Source organism: Grus americana, chromosome 18 (genome assembly GCF_028858705.1).
Source record: "Grus americana isolate bGruAme1 chromosome 18, bGruAme1.mat, whole genome shotgun sequence".
Lineage (NCBI taxonomy): Eukaryota > Metazoa > Chordata > Aves > Gruiformes > Gruidae > Grus > Grus americana.
The window spans coordinates 5199878-5219196 of NC_072869.1; the positions used below are offsets into that span (position 1 = coordinate 5199878).

A 19319-nucleotide genomic window follows, 5' to 3' on the forward strand; every position below is an offset into this window, starting at 1 on the left:
CTTAATTTTTAGCTTAGGGCCATATTTTGTTATGCAACACTGGTGTAATTTCACAGTGCTGCCTTCTTGCCAAGCACAAATCTGCCAGTTTTCAAAGCTGGTGGTGAAGGCAGTCATGTGGATAAAGAAGCTCTGCCCCCAGTAGCTGCAGCAGTAAATAGCATCTTGTCTCTCAAGCTAAAATTCTGATGTTAATATTACTTAATGAAAGAATTTACATTTAGGCTCTGATGGTCTCCCTTGCTGTAAACTTAAGTGTGTGTCATTAAGGAACTTAATGAAAATACCACAATCTTGACAGCTATCTCTACACAGTGAGCCGAGTTTGCCTAATGCTTCTGCGTTCACCAACAAAGAAAACACATATATAGCCAGGAAGAAACATGTCTCTGCCATATACTCACAAAAAATCCCATATGTATCAAGTGATGTTCCTGCTCTCCTACAGGGAAATCCAAAAGACTCCTTTTGTTACCTTGGCTGCCTTTCAGAGAAACACCCCTGCAATTGTCCCAGGCACTTCAGTAGTACTCCCATGGATGGTGCTACTCTCCCTGGTGGAAGCAGGGACTTCGCTGAGTTCTGAGCAGCTGCACATGACAGCATGGCCCTACTGCCAGCAAGTCTAGGACTTTCTGCTACTCTAAAGCCCAGAATCCCTGAGACACTAAACATGGGAAATTAACTTAATTCTCTGCATAGTTTTTGTGTTGATCCACTGAAATCTTCAGGAGAACTTACTTCCCTGACATCCCAAAGCTTTGGAACTGGCACATATTGTCAGATTTCAGAAGGTTACTAACAGTGGACAAAACAGACAGGGAAGACAATGCAATATGCTCAAAGCAAAAGTGCGTATCATACAAAGCTACGGTCTTAAATACCACCTGTCTTGCCAGGAGTGCCCTGTTCTTTGTGGATATTTAGCTGAAAAACTAACAGTTACCGTAAAAGAGACTGTTTCTCAGCTAATGTAATTTTTCTGTTTGTGGGGCCAAATCCTGTGTAGTTATCCCTGGGTATAGTCAAGGTAATTGCATGTCACTAAGTTATACCAAACAACTCCATAGTAGTGAGTTATCCACATAGCCAAGAGTAGAATTTTGTCCCACAATTGTAGTGCATTTTTGTTCTCAAACAGAATATTTCTTTAGCCTAGTTCTGGTTTTATTCTGGGGTAAACAAGAGCAAAATTGAGGCAAAATGGGACAATGATACTGCAAGAGTCTCATTTATCCAACCTTCTCCATTATGTTACCGAGAGTAGGTCCAGCTTGCTTTATTTTTTCACATTAGCATGCAATTAGCGTAATAAAACCAAATGCTAATACAATAAAATGAAAAGTCCGTCTACTGCATTAATCAATACATGGGAAGCTGTAATATGCTGAGCCTGTTTGGCATTGAACACTAAGTCTGGAAAAGCAACTAACAGTACAATGTGATTATAGTAGATCAAAAATTACAAATAAAAAATGATAGTCCTAATGGAGTCTGAGAAAACATATCATAGGTTTGAAAAGGAAGAAGGGCTTTTGGACATGTCTGGGACATTTTAGTGCTGATGGGCTAGATCCTGTCAACATGCATGCCCAAACTAGAGTATTTTACACACAGGATGCTATAAGAATGGTCCAGTGGATGGAATCTATAATGTTACAAGTCAGATACAAAATTACATATGATAGATGTGGTTTTGTTCTAGTTCAGATTCAGGTTTTGATCCATTCATGTAGTGACAAATGAGGTTCCATATAGCAGAATTCTATTAGGAGAAAGGAAGGTCAAAATATTTCTCATTTTTCTTAAGTGTTAGTAATTAGATGACAATGTTCTGTCAAAGGACTGGAGAACAATAAAAGATTAGACAAAAAAATATACATATATGATTATTTTGCTTATTTTAGGGAGGTGGAAGGAGTTGAGGCTTATGTATTTATTTATTTCAATCCTAGATGTCATGGCAATTAAATAATGAACTCCAGAATATTTGTCTTTTTCTGTTCTTTGAAGAGGGAGAAATTCTTACAAAGCAACATCACTAATCAAACTACGAGGGTAGACAAACTCTACCTACTTGAAGGAGAAGCATATGCAGGAGTAGATTTGCGTGGAGGTCCCCATCCTCTCATGTTGTATGCTGAAACATGGATATAATACCTCTGGCCCTGCAAATGGAAACAACTGGAGTCAAAACTATTGCTTGACTCAAAATCTTGGCTGTAATAACTGGAAAGCAATCCCTCCCAATGATGTTTTCTTTGAAAATCTGAAATAGCTTTCCGGTGCATCAGCTGGTGCACCATGACAGATTGAAACATAGTACAAAGATTTTCGGACAAGCAATCTGCTGAGGGTTAACAGAACACACCAATTCCAACTGACAAACCGCAATCTCTTCTACCGAAGCTGAACCCTGGGACCTCTTACAATCAGGCTTCAGGAATAGGGACTCCTCTTTTTCATCTTGTATTTAACAGTCTCTCTACCAGCACAGCAATGGAAGAAGCTTTGTTTGGCTGCCACTGAAATCAGTCACACGTTTATCACTGATTTTGATGCATAAATCTAGGCTGATGGAGAGCACTTCTGAAAGTCTAGCTTTTAATTTAACTATGTTACATGCTTTGGAGTGTATAGACAAACACACAGTAAGCACTGTTCTTAACATGTGCCTATGGAAGTGACTGTACAAGCTTGCTTGATTTTATCTTAAGAATAGTTACTCTGTTTTGTTGTTAGAAAATGAGAAACAGAGTAAATACATGCTGTGGCTCAGCTCCCTGGAAGGCAGTGTGCTTCAAATCAAAGATTTCTTCACAGAAAAGGTTAGAAAAAAAAGATTATTTTTTCTATTCTACGTAGAGGGGTTTATATTGTGCCAGTTGGTTATTCTTCAAAGTTAATTCTGTCATTTTGAGAGCCCATGTTTTGGGGCACTGGCCAAGGGTCACATGCATACTTCCCCCTGTTGTAACTCTAGGCCTGATTCAGTGTGCAGTGAATACAGTGGAAAGGCTCCAGCTCAGCGGATGCTGGATTGGGCCCCTCTAGTGATGTTTCTAGTGGAAATAGTTGTATTTTGAGCAAGACTTATTTTCATCAAGTATTTTGTGAATCAATATTTGCTTGCACAAATGGTCCTGAACAGCCTGTAGGAAAAAGACTTTCAGACACATGGTCAAAATTATTCTGCTTAAAAATCCATATGAATGTTCATCAGTTTTCTCCATTGGTGACCTGTTCTTATCAGTGTAAAACATTTATACAAAAATAAATAACAAAAATGAAAATGATTGCCATCAATGTGTGTGTTCCTGGAAGAAGGTGAAGAGAAAGAACTGGTTTTTTAGCTGCTGGTCATCAGAGTCAGGACTAGATCTTTCACGAGCCTTTGATCTGCACTAAGATTATCCTGTGATCCAGAAAACAGCAGCTTTCACGCCAGTCTTTTCTGTTCTCCCGTAAGCATGACAACTTATAAAACAGTTCATGCTGTCTGTCTATTCCTTTGTGACTTTCGGATTATGGATACCAGACATCTTATGCTTAATGACTAGAACTTGTTGCTAGAAGAAGGGTGCTCTGCAGTTATCACCAGCAGGCATGGATGCAAATTGTCAGTGTCTGTGTATCACTGCAGCGGCAGGGGGCATCAAGATCTAAACGTGTCATTTGGCACTTACTGTTCTGAGACCTGTGATGGTGCACCTCAAATACTGAAGATTATCCATAATTATTTCACCAACCAAAGGAGAGAAGTCTTCTGAAGAGCTCCATTCCACTAGGAAACAAATAGCAGGAGAAAATGCAATCAGATACCAGTCCAAGCAAAGAAATGTACTTGAATCACTCACAGGTTAACTTTTCTTCTAACAGTTTCCCATTCCATGTGGATGCTAAAAGTCAGGTTTAACAATAATGTTTAGCAAAACTTCACACAATAATTAAATTATATCTCTGTATATGAGAGAGAAAAGCAAAATATTGCTTAAATGCTTTTCAGGAAAGAATGCTTAAAAACTCTGCAATACAAATTACATGCTGTCAACATTTGCCCTCATTTAAACAATTTCCTTTTAAAGATAGAGAAGTAGTGGAAGAGAGTAGGTAGAGGATTTGGACCTGCTAATGCCATCTGGCAGTTTATACATCCAAACCAACAAAGCCCACTGTTTTGCAATTGGATCTGCATAGGTGGGCATGGGCAGAGTACTTTTGGCTCCAGAGGACCACAAAACTCTCATCACCTAGTCTTGGCTAATTTGTATAGAAATACCATCTGTGGACTAGATCAGACACTCGCTAGAGTCTCTTCAATGGTTTCAGTGGGTTCTGGCTCTCTTGTCCAACCCTGATTCTCCTGTGGTCCCTGAAATTACAGAGGTCCACAAGGACCTATTAAGTTGTATCCACTTTGGAAGTGAATTAAGTGGCGTTGGGCTGACACATCCTTCCCAACCTGTCCTGCAGCCTAAATTCTAAGGGATACCCTCACCGAAGTGCTCCCATCAACTTGTTTGGACGACTCGTATTCCTGCTTAAGGGGTTATGAAATCCGTAGTCCTGCTGTCAGGAGTCTTCCTCAGTACTTGCAAAAATGAATGTGCATGTAAAATATCAACAGACCGTGAAAAACTACTAGATGATTTAAAAAAAAAAGCCTATATGTAAGTGGGGAACTGATGGCTGCAGGTAGGAAAACAGTCTCTTTTTCTTAAATTATACTTTAGTAATGACAGGTACCATGATTAGAGCTAAGGTTAATCCCGGAGTCATACCTCTGGGATTTAGTAACTTGTACCTTCAGACTCAAAATTCCAGGAAAACCTATCAAAAATATAGCAAAATTAATCTCTTAAATTATTCTACTGCACACATGGGAAGATCCCGTCAATTTTCTGGATTTACATCAAACTAGAGAATTATACCCAAAGCTTTCCTTTTAAGATTCACAAAATAGTTTATAGATACTTTATTTGCATATTTATTGGTATAGGAGTCTAATTTAAAACAGATCAGTAGGTATAGGTATTTTAATATTGGCATGTGAAATTTTCATCTTCTGGCTGTGTCATACTGGTATTTTCATGTTAAAAGAAAAAGGCTTCACGGAATTTTTTGCTCAGCATATACAATATTCAACTGCCAACACATTTTTCTAAAATAGCCGAGTATCAATAGCACAACTCATTTTTCCTTTCTCTCCTAATTGCTCCTTTTCTGTTATTGCAGTTTGTGAATGCACAGCATGTTCTGCAACATTTTTGTATTTGCTGCAATGAAAAGGATATTGGTTTTGTCTATTTTCTTTGAACTTTTTCAGTGTATATTTTTCTAGTTTTCCATGGGTTTTAAATACCTAATTACTGCCACCTTTAGTGGAAGCTATCTCTGTATATTAGAATGAAAATATAGAGACTGTTACAGTACTGTACTGTAGGTTTTTGTTGACAACTTAATTATAGGAATACTTATAAGTACCATTGAACTTGATGGCCTGTCAGAGTTTCCATTGTAAACCATGATTTTCAGGGTTTATAACTCTGCTGTATTAAATCATCAGGGACATTGTATACATGCTGCAAACTTAGACATCTTGTCTGTTTTCCAGAAGGATAAATTGGAGAAACCCTGTCTGAACTGCTGAACATGTTATCACCAGGCTTTCAGTCACTTCGGATACCATTGTTCTTCTCAAAGATTCATGTAAAGCAAGATAGTGCCACTCAAGACACGTTCCGCCAACAAATCCTGTCTTCATTGAAATCCCCAGGCATGGCTGACTCTGCTTCTCAGCGTGAGGGGCAGTGGTAAGGTTGCACTTTAGGCAGCACAAAACAAAAGCCAAGGGTGAAATAAGTGGCTTTAAGCTGCTTTTGAGCTTCCCAAATTTCTAGCCGTTCTATGGACTGGAGAGTGCTCAAACACAAACTGGTAGTTCAAGAGGCATATTTAAGTTTGGGTAGTTTACATGGATACACATTGCAGCCCTATTCTTGATGTGGGTCTCTTTCTCAACCCTTCCATTTGTATTCTGGCATTTAGAAAAGTGCTCCTAATATTTAGAGATCCTAACACGCTGCCTGAAGAGGAATTAACTGCCTTAATCTAAACAGGACTGTAATCCTACACCTTTGCTACCATGTGTACAGCAGGAACATCACAATACTGGTATCATGACTAGCAACAGCATGGCAGTTTGTTCTCAGAAATAATCAAGGACCAGGAGTTCAGAGAAAGAAGGTGAGTTGCCAAGAGGAGAAAAGGCTGACATTGCCTTTAATGCTGTCTCAGGAATGGCTGAGGAAGTGGGGTTTGAAATAATAAATCACAGCTTTGCTCTGATGTTTTAAGGAAAAGTGTTGCCCCAACTCATGTTGTTGGTGAAACCCGATGTGCAGGGCAAATGCCCTCATCTGCTTGCTGGGTGACGCTGTGATCTCCCAGTCCCTTGAAGGACAACTAGTCATCAGGGAGAGCGACTGAGTCTGCAAGTCCTTTCATGAGGTACAGAGGAGGGCTGTGTACCCCTGTGATCCCCTCAACCAGCTGAGTCTTCACTGGCTGCTAGGCTGAGGCTTAGCTGTGCTTCTCATTATGCAAACAAGTAATGCCAGCATTTTGTACTTATTTTTTTAACTCACCCTGTGGTGGCTGAGCCCCATGGAATTGAAAACATAGGAATATGATAGTAGCTTGTGGATCAGGTTATGGTTATCATTATGATTGACAACCCCTCCTTTTAAAGGATATTTACCTAACAAGATGGTCTATACAAAGTTACTCAAAATGCAGTTTTCAAGTATATATATTTACAAACCTCACATTTGGAAAAAACCCTGCCCCCCAGTTTCAATAAAAATTTCCATACTTAAAAAATAAATATTTTTTGAACAGCTGCATTGGAATAGTGCCTTCTTTCCCCCCTTTTTCAAAGTACTACTGAAAACATAATAACGGGATACACTGCAGCATTGCTATTTTTGACAGAATGTCATTCTCTGACTCATGATATCTGTCATAAAGAAACTCATTAAAAATTTTGGAAATTTTTGCTTACTTCTGATTTTAACAAACCTTTTTCCCCCATGATTTTACTGATACAAGTGAGAAGGGGATGACATGACATAGTTTTAAGGAAACGCAAACCAACTTAAGTCATTTATCACTTATTAAGTTTATATCTCCTGTTATACATTGCGAGATTTCAGCTTTCTACCATAATGGTTGTCTAAAAATAATACATAATGCTCTACTATACTCATTCATTGGGTTTTAAACCTCTTAGAAGGATGTGAATACCAGTGTCCCTATTTTACAGGTGGGAAAATGAAGGCAAGGAGAGGTAGAGCATCTTGTTCACTCAGCAGGCCGCAGAACAGCAAGGGACAAACTCCTATGACCTATATTACATTTATCAGGCCAGTGTTGCTCACACTTTCTAGCTTTGTGGGATACATATAGCTTTCTGGTACCAATACACAGCCACACATCCATGGACCTACCCTTGTGATTAACCCGGATCTAAAAAGTATGTAACTTTGTGCATGAGGAGCCCATCATGAAGATTTTGCTCAATCTTTGCATACTTTCTAAAAGAGAGTGCTGGGAGAGACTGCTGTGGTAGTAAGCAAAAAATATCAACCATTTGTGTAACTCTAAAGTACTTGGGACTTTAAGAAAGAACAAAAAGCTAGCTAACCTCAGCGCTTTAAAAGTCCAATATAAAAATGTTCAAGTATAAAAACCTGAAGATGAAGAGGGTCCTTTATAAAAGCCCAGGAACAAGAGCTGGTCTTGTAGACTGTACCAACTGTGCTGTAAAGGACCTGAAAGCTGTTGGGTGAATTAAGGATGGAGCATGTTCCAGTCCCGTTCTGAACACCCCAAAGGCCTGCTTTGTCGTGAGCGCTGAATGTCTTCGCTGTTGCGGCTTTCCATCTGACACTTCACGTTATGTCAGAGCAGGGGTTTTTGTGTGTTTAATATATTGGTGACTATGTGTTTTAATGAAGGTGCCCTGTATTCCAGAGCTAGCAAATGCACGATGTGTTGCTGCGGTCGCCAAGATAAGTAGTAATTTTTAAATAAACACCAGTATAAACAGTTACATAAAACTCATGTAAATTGCTGGCACATAATTTTAGACTGGCTTAAGTTATGTAACCTACTTGTGGCCAAGTTGTGTGGTTTATTTTTTTTTTTTAATACTCAATTCATGCAGTTTAAAATAAAGGGAGAAGCTTATTTTCACCTGTTTCTTTTCCACTTGCTATCTTGCTGTTACACTGAGCATGCCTTAAACAGCTTATCAGAGAGATTGACAGACAGACAAGAGACAAAGTGAAGGCATGAAACACCTCCAGACCCTATTGTAGATTCATTCAGGAAAGCACCTTCTCCTGAGTCAAGTAAACAGCCCAAGCCACAGTAGAATTTGCCACTTCTCTTGGCATTTGTTTTTGCTTGCACTTAAATTACTCAGTGAATTGCCGAGTAGATTAATTAGACTGAGGGACATGAGTCCTGTCGCTAAATTAATGGGGTCTACAGAATAGTGTCCTGAGCTGGGATTCTGGGTTTTATTCTTGCATTTGCTACTGACTTGCTGTGTGACCTTGGGCAAAGCATTGTGCCAGTGTGGCTTTTAACCCAGACTTAAACAGCAAAGATTGTCTCTCCTTCCCTTCCTCCCCATGTCTAAGGCCTAGGCTGAAGGACACTGTGATGTTAGCTTGTTTTTCCAAGGGCCTCCTAACAAATACTTGAATTGTTCAACAGCTTCCTTTGAAATGTAAAACTGAGAGCACTAACACCAGAAACCACTTCACACCATCTTTTCCTGCCTGCTGATCTTTACGAATAATTTTAATAATTTACACTTATAATGTCTCAGCAGCTTGATTTAAGGATATTGAACACTGCCATTCATGTGAATAAAATCAGGATGAAGTACCTAAACAAATATTTAGAAGTATAACACAAGTGAAGAGAATTGAACACCAGTGAAAAGGAGGAATCAGTTTGTTGGTGTAGACAGCATCGCCAGCTCAGATGGAGAATATTTTTTGCAGTATTTGGTCAGCTCCTCCTAGCTGCCTTGAACTGTTCTTTCCAGTCTGAATTGAGAAAAGAACCCAATTTTTGCAGATTTGGGTTCAGGCTCTGTTCATGCCTCTCTCATGTATGGAAATTCTCCAAAGAATGATAGGAGAAAGGCAAGTCATACCAGCTGTAGAGACCTAGTGACAGAGATCCCAGCATAGTGCTTCCTTTAGGAAAAAACAAATGTTTGGCACTGAGGAATTTGCATTTATTCCCATGGATTTGGTTTTCTGCATGAAAGGTATAACTGACCCATAAATGCACACTAACTTAAAACGTCTGGAACTGGTTGCATTCTGCTGCTTAAGAGCATAGACAGAGACAATACGATACGAACCACAGCACTTACAAAAGGGACAGGTGAACTTTTCATTTGTTTGTTTGTTTAGGGACACTAACTGGGATTTACTACACTGCCTAAGGGACTTACACATATTGCTGTGCAAACACAGAAGTTAAAACAGTGTAGTCATGGCCTGGGACTGGGATTTCTAGGTACTACTTAAATTAAAACATGAGCTCCTAACTGCTCTAAATACTAGTGCTCATTATTTTGGATCTTATCTATTATTTCTGTTATTTCTGTAAACTTATTCAAGGCTCTTTGTACTGGGTCAGTAGAAACATCAATAAGGCTGAAGAGGAACGAAAAAGATGAAAACAAACAGCACTGTGTCCACCTGAAGTAAATAAAGCACTGTTGTGTTTTAGTGTGAAAGAGGTATGGATGGGTTTAAGGGACTCTTGTCAGAACAACAGTCAAAACAGTACCAAGAAGAGCATTGCTAGACTATTCCTAGAGAGCACATCTTCATTTGAAACTTCCATGGCTATACATCTTCATGATACTTGTTTCAGAGAATTTTTTTTAATAATCAAATACTTTATTTGCAGTAAAGCTTCTTCCCAAACAGCTGTAGGCTCCTTTACATTTTACGCCTGCTAATAATAATCAGTGATGTTAAAGAGCCTTTCTTGTGGCCCTGTTTCTGGATATTCCTTTGACCCAGGCCAGAATACTCTATTTTATGTCTTGATGTTTATGGGAAGCATTATGACAGCAGGCTGGGTGCCAAAGACACATCTTTGCTTGATCATGGTTTCACAACTCATCTTATGGCAAATCTACATTATATAAATGATTTATAAGATATTATTTTTATTGCATTGTAATAAAATTCTCACCAAGAGAAAATAAAAAAATTATTGACTGTTTTCGCTCAAGTATTCAATTAGTGTTTTCTAAGCACTAACAATTCTTTATCCATTTGTAATAAGGTCAGCTATTCCAGTACAAGAAGGAACTTTTTTCCCTTCTGTTAGTGAAAATGACATTTCTTACTAACGTTTTATAAATAACTAAGAAAATGTGCCATGTGGGTGCATATTGCCTTCCAATGTGGGCCAGTGATTAAAAAGCTACAATGGATTATAATAACAGCCAAGATTTGTGTCTCAGCCGTGCAATGACAAACGTATCCCACTCTGGCTGTGGAAAGAAAAGTGGGAGAAAATACACGTTAGAACGGTGAGAAGGGATTGGAGAATAAATGGGGTTCTTATGCGAAGGTTTCACATCCTAGAAAGGTATAACAGCCTTGGCTCTGATTCTGCAAATTTCCACTCCCAGTGGGTACATTTTACTCATGTAATCTGTGTAACCAAAACTGGTGGGGAAGCTCATGAACGTAAGGACTGCTGCTCATTTGTGTGAAGCATGCATGGGTTAGGCTCAACTTCTTCCCAAAACAAAAATACATTCAAATCGAATTAATAATGAGAAGTTGGGAAAATGCAAACAAAAATGTAATCTATCACAATGTAGGAGACAAATCAGAACACTGCATAGCACTGTTAACAAAGAAAGTAAATAGACAAACCCTAATACAAGTAATCTGTTTAATGGGGTTCCACTGCTTTTCCTCTGGTTCTCCTGTAACATATTTTTAAAGAGGGACTTAGCTTATAGATGTTAATTAATTATAGTTAAGGCTTTTATTTCTTTATAAATTAATCCCTACACAGTAGCTTACAGAGCTTTCACCTTTCCCTAGCACTGCAGCCAGGTGTTGCAGGCAAAACAGTCTTGATTTGGGGAATTTTTACTTAATTTAATTTATTGCCAATTAATACAAACTTCTAATCACTCATTCAGACTGAGAAGAAAGAAAACATAAACAATTCAACAAACAGATCTAAGTGAACACATTTCCACCACCTTTTCCAGGCTCAACTTAAGCCAAACACCTATCCTCCCCCTTTACTACTGCCAACTTCCTGGGTCTCCACCGTGGAGTTACGCTCAGCAATGGGGTTTTCCATTGCATTTAGAGCTGGCTGGGCCAGTTGTGACCAGCACCTGGCATCTCCTGACCTCCTTTCACACCTGTGGCCCCTAGCTACTGAAACCTGCCATATATGCCCAACACAGTACTCAGGCATGAGCTAAGTGGGTGCTCATGCATGAACTCATTGGGTGCTCAGTCATGAGTTAATAGGGCGCTCATGTGTGAACCAGCTGGGCGTTCATTAGTAAATTAAATGGATGCTCCTGCATGAACTGATTGGACGCTCATGCATAAATCGATTGGGTGTTCATGCATGAACTAATTGGGCACTCATGCATGAAAACAGTAAACCCTGCAATTTATGCTCAATACATGAGGTAAGAGCTTGAAGCAGATCCAAAGGTCTGATTCCAAAGTTACATTCATGTATCAGTTCTGTTGGTCAGATCTAATTACTAGAACAGCATCAAGTTCTGGTTGGAGAGACAAACTGACTACGGTTTAGACCCTTTATGCTTATAAATGCACCAGAAAAGTCCATGATGGACCAGAGAAGACTTCAGACAAAGCAGTGAGCAGGGAAACTTTTTCACAACCCCTTTGAAGACATTCTGTTGTTTAAGTCTCCAGTGAGGAAGCATTTCCAAGCCCATGGATCAAAAGATCTGCTAAATCAGAAACCTCCTTCAAGACAGAAAATGAAGGGTTTGAGTTCCATTCCTGTCACTGACTGTAAGAAATTCACCTTTTCTATGCAATACCTATGAACTGGAAGCTATAACGCTTAGCCACATGCAAATAATTTCAAAATATACGTATTAATTTTAGTAAGTCAAAGTAAATCTACAAGGTAAAGCAATATCTAAAATTCAGCAACATCATGATATGGCCTTTTTTCTTAGACACTAAAGACAGACAAAACCAGAGCCTATGTGTCTGGGTTTTCTCATAGCCCTTCATCTTGTTCAAAATCCTTATCAAACACAAAGGAGGAAAAAATGATTGAATTGAGTAACTGCTGTCTGATCAACCACAACATCACTTAATATGTGATCCATGTTCAAAGGTGGTTTTAAATACATAGCAAACTAAAAAAATAGAAGTTCTTTAATTTATGTTGTCCTACACATACATACTACAGACATTGTCAGGAGCTAGAAATAGAAAGGTTTGTTTTAACATTTATACATTTCTATACTTGCTAGGCATAAAAATAGAAGTCAGATTGCACAGTCCTGTTAGCTACCAAAATGTAATGTGCAAATAAAATGCCCAGGAGACGTAATAAAATGCCATAAATGAACTACTGTAAAAAATATCAGACCACACCTATTCAGCAGGATAAATTCAAATGTCTCACAAAGAAATGTATTCTCTTTTTTTTTTTTTTTTTTTATGGAGTAAGAACTGTTTTAGGGAAAGAAAGAATGAGTTTCAAAATATACAAAGAAACTTTGAATAATAAGTGAAAAGGGTTTCAAGATCAAGTTGAATGCAGAATGTTACTTCATTCCACTATAAATTGGAACAGGATCAAGCAGTGACATAGCATCTACTTTAGGACTGAACCAGTGATTTAAAGACAATTTAAATTATTCTCATGCAGAAAAATTCTGAAATGAGCCACAAATTGCTTTGGAGAAGGGAGGCAGGGAATGACTTTTTGTCAAAATTTAAGCAAGATAGAACTCCTTCTTTCCTGATCTAAGCTGACATGGTTTTTTTTGTAAAGAGCCACACTGACATAGAAAATAAAAAAAGTCTTTTCTCCATCCAACAGAAATCCTGGAAGGCAGCTGGACAGTCCTGACAAACATGAAATATTCTGCTAAAACAACAAGCTAAACGAAAAGGTGACAAGGGCTAAAGTGGCCTAGATAGCCTAGCATCACTATCTGGAAAATAATTTGGCATCCAAGTCCACAGCTACATCCAAACGGAGAAGATCAGCTCTGTTTGCTACATCAAACATGGCTCAGATTTTTTTCTCTCTTCCTCTCTCTTCAAACATAAATATTTCCAGGCTCTTAAATAAATTAGCTCAACTTTGGTTATACAAGCTGTTTCATTTTTTCTCCAAAAGGGTATATAGATGTTTGTTTAAAAATTGTAAATAAAATATAAATGGAGATTTTTCCATTGCACAGTGATCCTTTCCAGTAGGTAATGATCAGTGCTATGTCCATTTTTCTTCCTTATCCTATACTTGGGGATCACAGCATTATTATGACTACTTCTAATGGGAAATGGATGAAAAAAAATTATGCAGTAAGAGGAGGTTTACCTGTACTTATTCACCATAAAAGCAGAATAATAACCAGGTTTAAAATGCACAGAAAATAAGTGCAACAAAATTACAGTTACCATTACTTACCCTTTTATTCTTTAAATACCCCTGCTTTCTTTATGTGTATGCGTTGTGTGGAACATGTGAAGCCTAGAAAGGCTAGTTAATGAAAAACAACAGTTCTTAAAAGCCCTACAAGCACTTACTGCTCGCTCTATTGGGACTGTTCCTAGGAGTCAAGTGGTGCCTATCTAGATTATGTTGCTGCTGGGATTTTTTGCATCAAGATAGTTACAGTAGTGTTGCTCTAGGATAAAAATACATCAGAAACAATATGACAGCCTTAAACAGAAGGTTCACCCTAGCTTTAAACTGTGGCAAGTTATTTTGTATATTAGTATGGAACGTTTTGATTGCATTTTCAAATATGTAAAACTAAAGCAGGTCTTAAGTACTTCCAGGATGGGATGTGAAGTTTGGCTTGAGGGCACGATTAGCCAAGGGCAGGGATTTTTCTTCTCAATGCTACAGTGATGCTTCACATCCTTCCTAAAACTGGCTGGAGTGAGGTGCCTCTGGCTTTGAATCTTCCTCTAGCACGGAGCAGATTATTACTATTAGTATTGATTTATGTCATGCCTGTCTGCTTCCAGCCTCAAAACACTTTACTAAGTTACAATATACATAGGAATAATTTCACGTCAGCCACCACCACGCTGTAGCCTTCTCTGGAGGCAAACTGAAGGGAGCCATTAGGATGGTGCCTGCAACATTAAACAACAATCCAGGAGAGGAAGTAAAGAATACTCTGGCTCCTTAAAGCAATGCCTCAACAGAATGCAGTCACTGAACTGCCATCCAGCTGGGACACCAAAGTCAATACCCATTCACCGTGTGTGGTTAAAATTAAATCTCCTAATGAAGTGAGATGGTTTTAGTGGTTAGAGAGTGAGTGCAAAGGATTATTCTCCTGTATTATTATTTGTAAGTTATACAGCTAACAAGGGAAAAGATCACACACAGGAAAATAGCAGACAGTTAGATAATGTTCCAAGCCTGGTTTCTAAATTACATTTGGGCAAATAAAGCTTTGGAAAAAATATGTTTAAAAAAAAAAAAAGATGACACAGAAAAAGGAAAGGAATTGGCAGTTTCTCAATGTTTTTAGGGAATGAAACTAAACTGAACAGACGTGATGTCAGTTTTTATCCCCTATAATTCAGGTCCGGAGAAAAGAACATTATTAGCTTCTGTTAATGAGCAGGTATTCCCTAAACACTGCTGCAAATGCTCCTGAATTTTAATTTGCTTAGAAAAAGAAATGGTAAAGTATTGAGGGGAAGAAAATCCTAACAACTTATTTTCATCCCTGAATTAGCAAAATGCTTAGATGATTTTCCAGGTAGGAGGTTTATATATCTGACTAAAAAGATCCTCAGAAAATGTTATCACACTCTCCTTTCAGGGCTAGTAATTGCTAGCTGGTTCTAATCATTCTTGCAAGTGATCATTTGAAAGGTTCATTTTATGACCCCTCAAAGTAGCACAAAGAATCTCACTCCATAATGTAATAAACAATTCTACAACCAGTGCTTAATTAATTCCCGAAAGTCACCAAAAGGAGCTATTAATGATCTTTCTTTTTATCTAACCATAAATATGCAAGTCTCCTGGGATCAAGGATTTAAAAAGAACATTCTGGCAAAACTAACTGTCAACTTGATAAAGCATAAAATGATCACCAATGAGGGCAATTCAAAATACGACGGCAATGCTACTCAGTCTGATTAGAAAGTTAGGTCAGGTTGAATTAAATTTCTCTGAATGTTGTGTTTACCAAAAAGAGGACAGAATTGACATGGTACAAAACAGATTCAACCCAAACAAATACACAAGAAAACAATGCTACAGCCGTTAGAAAATTATTTTTAAAAATCAATTCTATTTGGGAATTTGCTTTACTGTGAAAATATCAACAATCATTATAATGAGAGTGTGGACAATATTTCAAGATTGTTTAAAATATGCATATTACAAAGAGCAGGCTGATATTTTCAAGAGAACTTAAGTGGTTTAGGAGCCCAAGTATCATTTTCACAAGCAAATCAGGCAGTAGGAAGCCCTTAAATGAAATTTAGTTTCCTGGCAACCCAACCCATTGCTGAAAATTAGATTTAGGCTTCTAAAGGGCTTTGATGTTTTTGAAAATCACACTTCCTGCAGCACTGCACAGCTGACTAGGTGTAATACAGTAATTTACCCTTCTTCTGAGGCTGTCAGGAATGGAATCACTTGGATAGCTTTAGTGATGTCTGGGAGGTTGTTTTTGTTTCTTACACCATAAAAATTTTTTTTTACTGGGTATACCCAGTGATGACTGGAATCTCTAATCAGAAGCAGGGGGAAGAAAGAGAGAATCTGCCTTTTCCAAAATGAAGTCATGCAGTCCTTTGGGTGCTTGTGCTTGATGCCAGTGGAGCCTGTGCACCGGCACGTCCCACCTTCCAAAGAGCTCTGTGAGCCGTTGGACCCTCAATGGACTGGGGCTTTCTGAATCAATCCTGTTGAAGCAATCCCTGCGACACCCACACGTGGAAACATGAAATAGGCTGCCCCGCAACACAGCCATTATGGTTCTTGCTATGTGTATGGAAATCCAAGGTTCAAGTACTTCGCCAATGGGTTTTTAATTATTAATACAAAGAAACACACACAACAGGAAACATTGAGAGAGACACAGTGGGAAATAACTAAGAGGACTTTCAGGCTCCTCACTCCTTGACTCCCCTGGGCTGGGCAAAGAAGGTCTCAGATCTTCAGAAGAGTGCTTTTCAGTCCCTTGAACTGTGGAAGATGGAGGCTGTGGATTGCTGCACTCAACACTGCAGAACTTACGGTTTCAAATATTTTAGAAAACCTGTAAGTTTCTTTAAACAGGAAATTTTAAAATTTCTCATTTTTGTTCTAATCTTCAATAATTTTTTTCTTTTTATGTTGGAATTTCCTGTGGAATAGAAATTCTGTTTTGAAACCATTTCTATTCAACAGTGCTATTCAGATGGAAGCATTTTCCTATTCATTCCACTTTGCAACTAACTGGTGCCACCCCAAATGTATTGCTCTTCCAAGAATGATGTGGCAGCCCTGGAATAGCTAATTAGTTGGGCTGTATGATGCCTCTGCCAAAAGTTTCAGCTTCCAGAGGCATTCCTTTAAGGAATGGTGGTGTGGGTTTGGCATTTACAAGGATACACATGGTTTCAGGAGCCCACAGGCACCAAAAGTTAGTGTTTTATAACTGCTCATCTCAACCCAGTGATATCCTAACCACAGTGAGTCAAGCAAACTTCTTCAAAGCACTCATGGAGAAAGATTTTGGTTAATTTATTTTTATTTTTTAATAAAAATTTTGTCTTTGGGGAAACTTTTAAGAAAATTCTACTTCTACAACTATTAACTAGGAAAATAATTAAATTCAAAGTTTATTTGCATTGTAACATAATCTCTTGTAGATAAATACCTTTGCCACTTAACCCTCAAATTTTTGTACATTGTTAAAGTAAATTAAAGATGTCTAAATCCAGTACCTTTATACTTGGTCACCACAGCTGAGTTGACACTCAGAGGTTCTTGGAAGGTGACAGTGAGTGATGTACTGCTTGTTACCATGAGACAGACATTGGTTGGCGCCTCAGGGGCTCCTGGGAGAGAAGAGAAAACATCAGCTCTTCAGCACAACAAATCCTATTCAAACAATGTTTCTGAGTCTTCAAAGAACCCACTGAAAATCACCCTGCAATTGTGAGCTTTGGGTTGTAGGTGTTTGTGTTCTCTGCCTTTTGAGCATTTTAATTAGTGCCCCTGCTAACAATATCCTGCAGACACCATTTGTTTCTATCATGGTTTTTGGCTCCTTTTGGTTAAAAATATCTTCCTGCATATATGTAACCCAATAAAACAGATTCATGCTAATTATGTCAATGAAAAGCCCCTATAAATCTCTTGGGGTGGGTAGGAGGAGAGAGAAAGGACAAAACCACAAAGAGCTAATTAAACCTTTATGGTTTCACTAACAAACTCAAATTTGTCAAATAACAGAAAACATTTTTACATGATTGTGATTCAGAAATTGCAAATTCCACAAATGTTTCAGTGTAGTAGTTCCAAAATACAGTTGTCAGTTGAGGCCTAACTTTTTTTTTTTTTTTAAAAAAAAGTTTAATTCACAGAATATCAATCAGACTCAATTCAGAAATCAAACACAAAGTGTCATGACTTACTGCTGGGATTGATTAAAAAAATCATTATATTAACTTACTTGCTGTATTGCCTGTATTTAGTATCTAATACAAGGAGCACTACATCTGTCTTGAGGAAGTAATCTTAGAATACAATAAATTTGAGAAAGTTATTTTTAAGTACATTTATATAAAGATATAAAATGGCAATGATTGTATTTCATTGAATAGGATACAGCTAAAAGATCTACATGTGAAACAATTAAGCCCTGTTTACTCCTTCCCATGCACCTAAATTCACATTTACTTTGGGTGCAGACTCACTTGTATAACTGTGACCCAATCTGTGACTACACTGATGAAATGTTATATGCAGATGTCAAAAATAAGATTAAGTTTTCACAATTTTTGTATGTAAAAAGAAAATCCATTGTTTGATCAAGTGTTTAGAACACCTCCATTCTTTTAGAAGAGAATATACATATTTTTAAAATCAAATTACAACAGGAAAAAGGCCAATGTCCCCATCCCTCTTCCTCCCTATTCATATATTCTTTTCTAATCATCCTATTTTAAACTCTGAGCACATTAAATGAGATCCAGGAGTAAATGTGAAGAGAAACAAGCAGGACAGAATCATTAGATCCTGAACCAAGAGTTTGGAGGTGTCATCAATTTTATGCAGCCCACTCCTGAAGGAGCTTTGTGCTTGTTGCTGTCAGATATTTACTCCTCTGTTGTTCTGACATCAATTTCCTTCTCATTCTTGGGACGCCATTTAGTTGTATGCCTCAGTTTTTCCACCCTAGCATTCATCTGCTTTACAGCAGTGCTGTGAGGATCAGTTAGCGAGAGCATCTTTGCTCAACAAAGGTAGAGTGTTCTCAGTTGTAGAGTTCTTGTCTTGAATTTTGCACCTACTTTCTTCTACTTACTAGCATGCTCGTAGCCTGCCTTCATGCGCTTGTATAGCCTGTATCTCCACTCCCACGCTTTTAGTTGCTTCTCTTTTTCTGTGTTGTCTGTACCAAGGCCTTCATTCATCACTTGAGCAGATAATTCAGTAACTCGCTGCTGTGCTTCCTGGACCAATGTACTCAGATGCACTGACCTGCTTTCCATGTTAACAACTACCAAGAAAAGGGAAAAGTAATTGTTTGATGGACTTATGTGACAAAATTCTGGCCTTACGCATGCTGGTATAACACAAGCAAGTTCAAATCCTTGAACGCTCTGCCTTCCAGTAGTTGTCTCATCATGAAGTGAATTAGGACATGCCAGTTTATACCACATAAGGATCTGGCCACTTAAATGGGATTAATAACATTAACAAATTTTATCTTCCTATGTTTCTCATATGCTTAAAAATGTCTTAATTAGACTGAAATTGCATATATG

At 38.1% G+C, this 19319-nt stretch overlaps 1 protein-coding gene across 5 annotated transcripts in view; it reads right to left on the reverse strand.

Annotated features, from left to right (window-relative positions):
• The window catches only part of ANKFN1 (ankyrin repeat and fibronectin type III domain containing 1), a 158329-nt gene that overhangs the window by 38173 nt on the left and 100837 nt on the right, over positions 1-19319 (reverse strand). For all 5 annotated transcript variants that reach the window (XM_054846790.1, XM_054846793.1, XM_054846788.1 and 2 more), the window contains 4 exons: positions 18857-19051; positions 17271-17384; positions 3687-3784; positions 2078-2168 (listed from right to left, as the gene is read on the reverse strand). In XM_054846790.1, coding sequence (XP_054702765.1) covers positions 2078-2168; positions 3687-3784; positions 17271-17384; positions 18857-19051 — 498 coding nt within the window. The remainder of the gene's footprint in view (positions 1-2077; positions 2169-3686; positions 3785-17270; positions 17385-18856; positions 19052-19319) is intronic.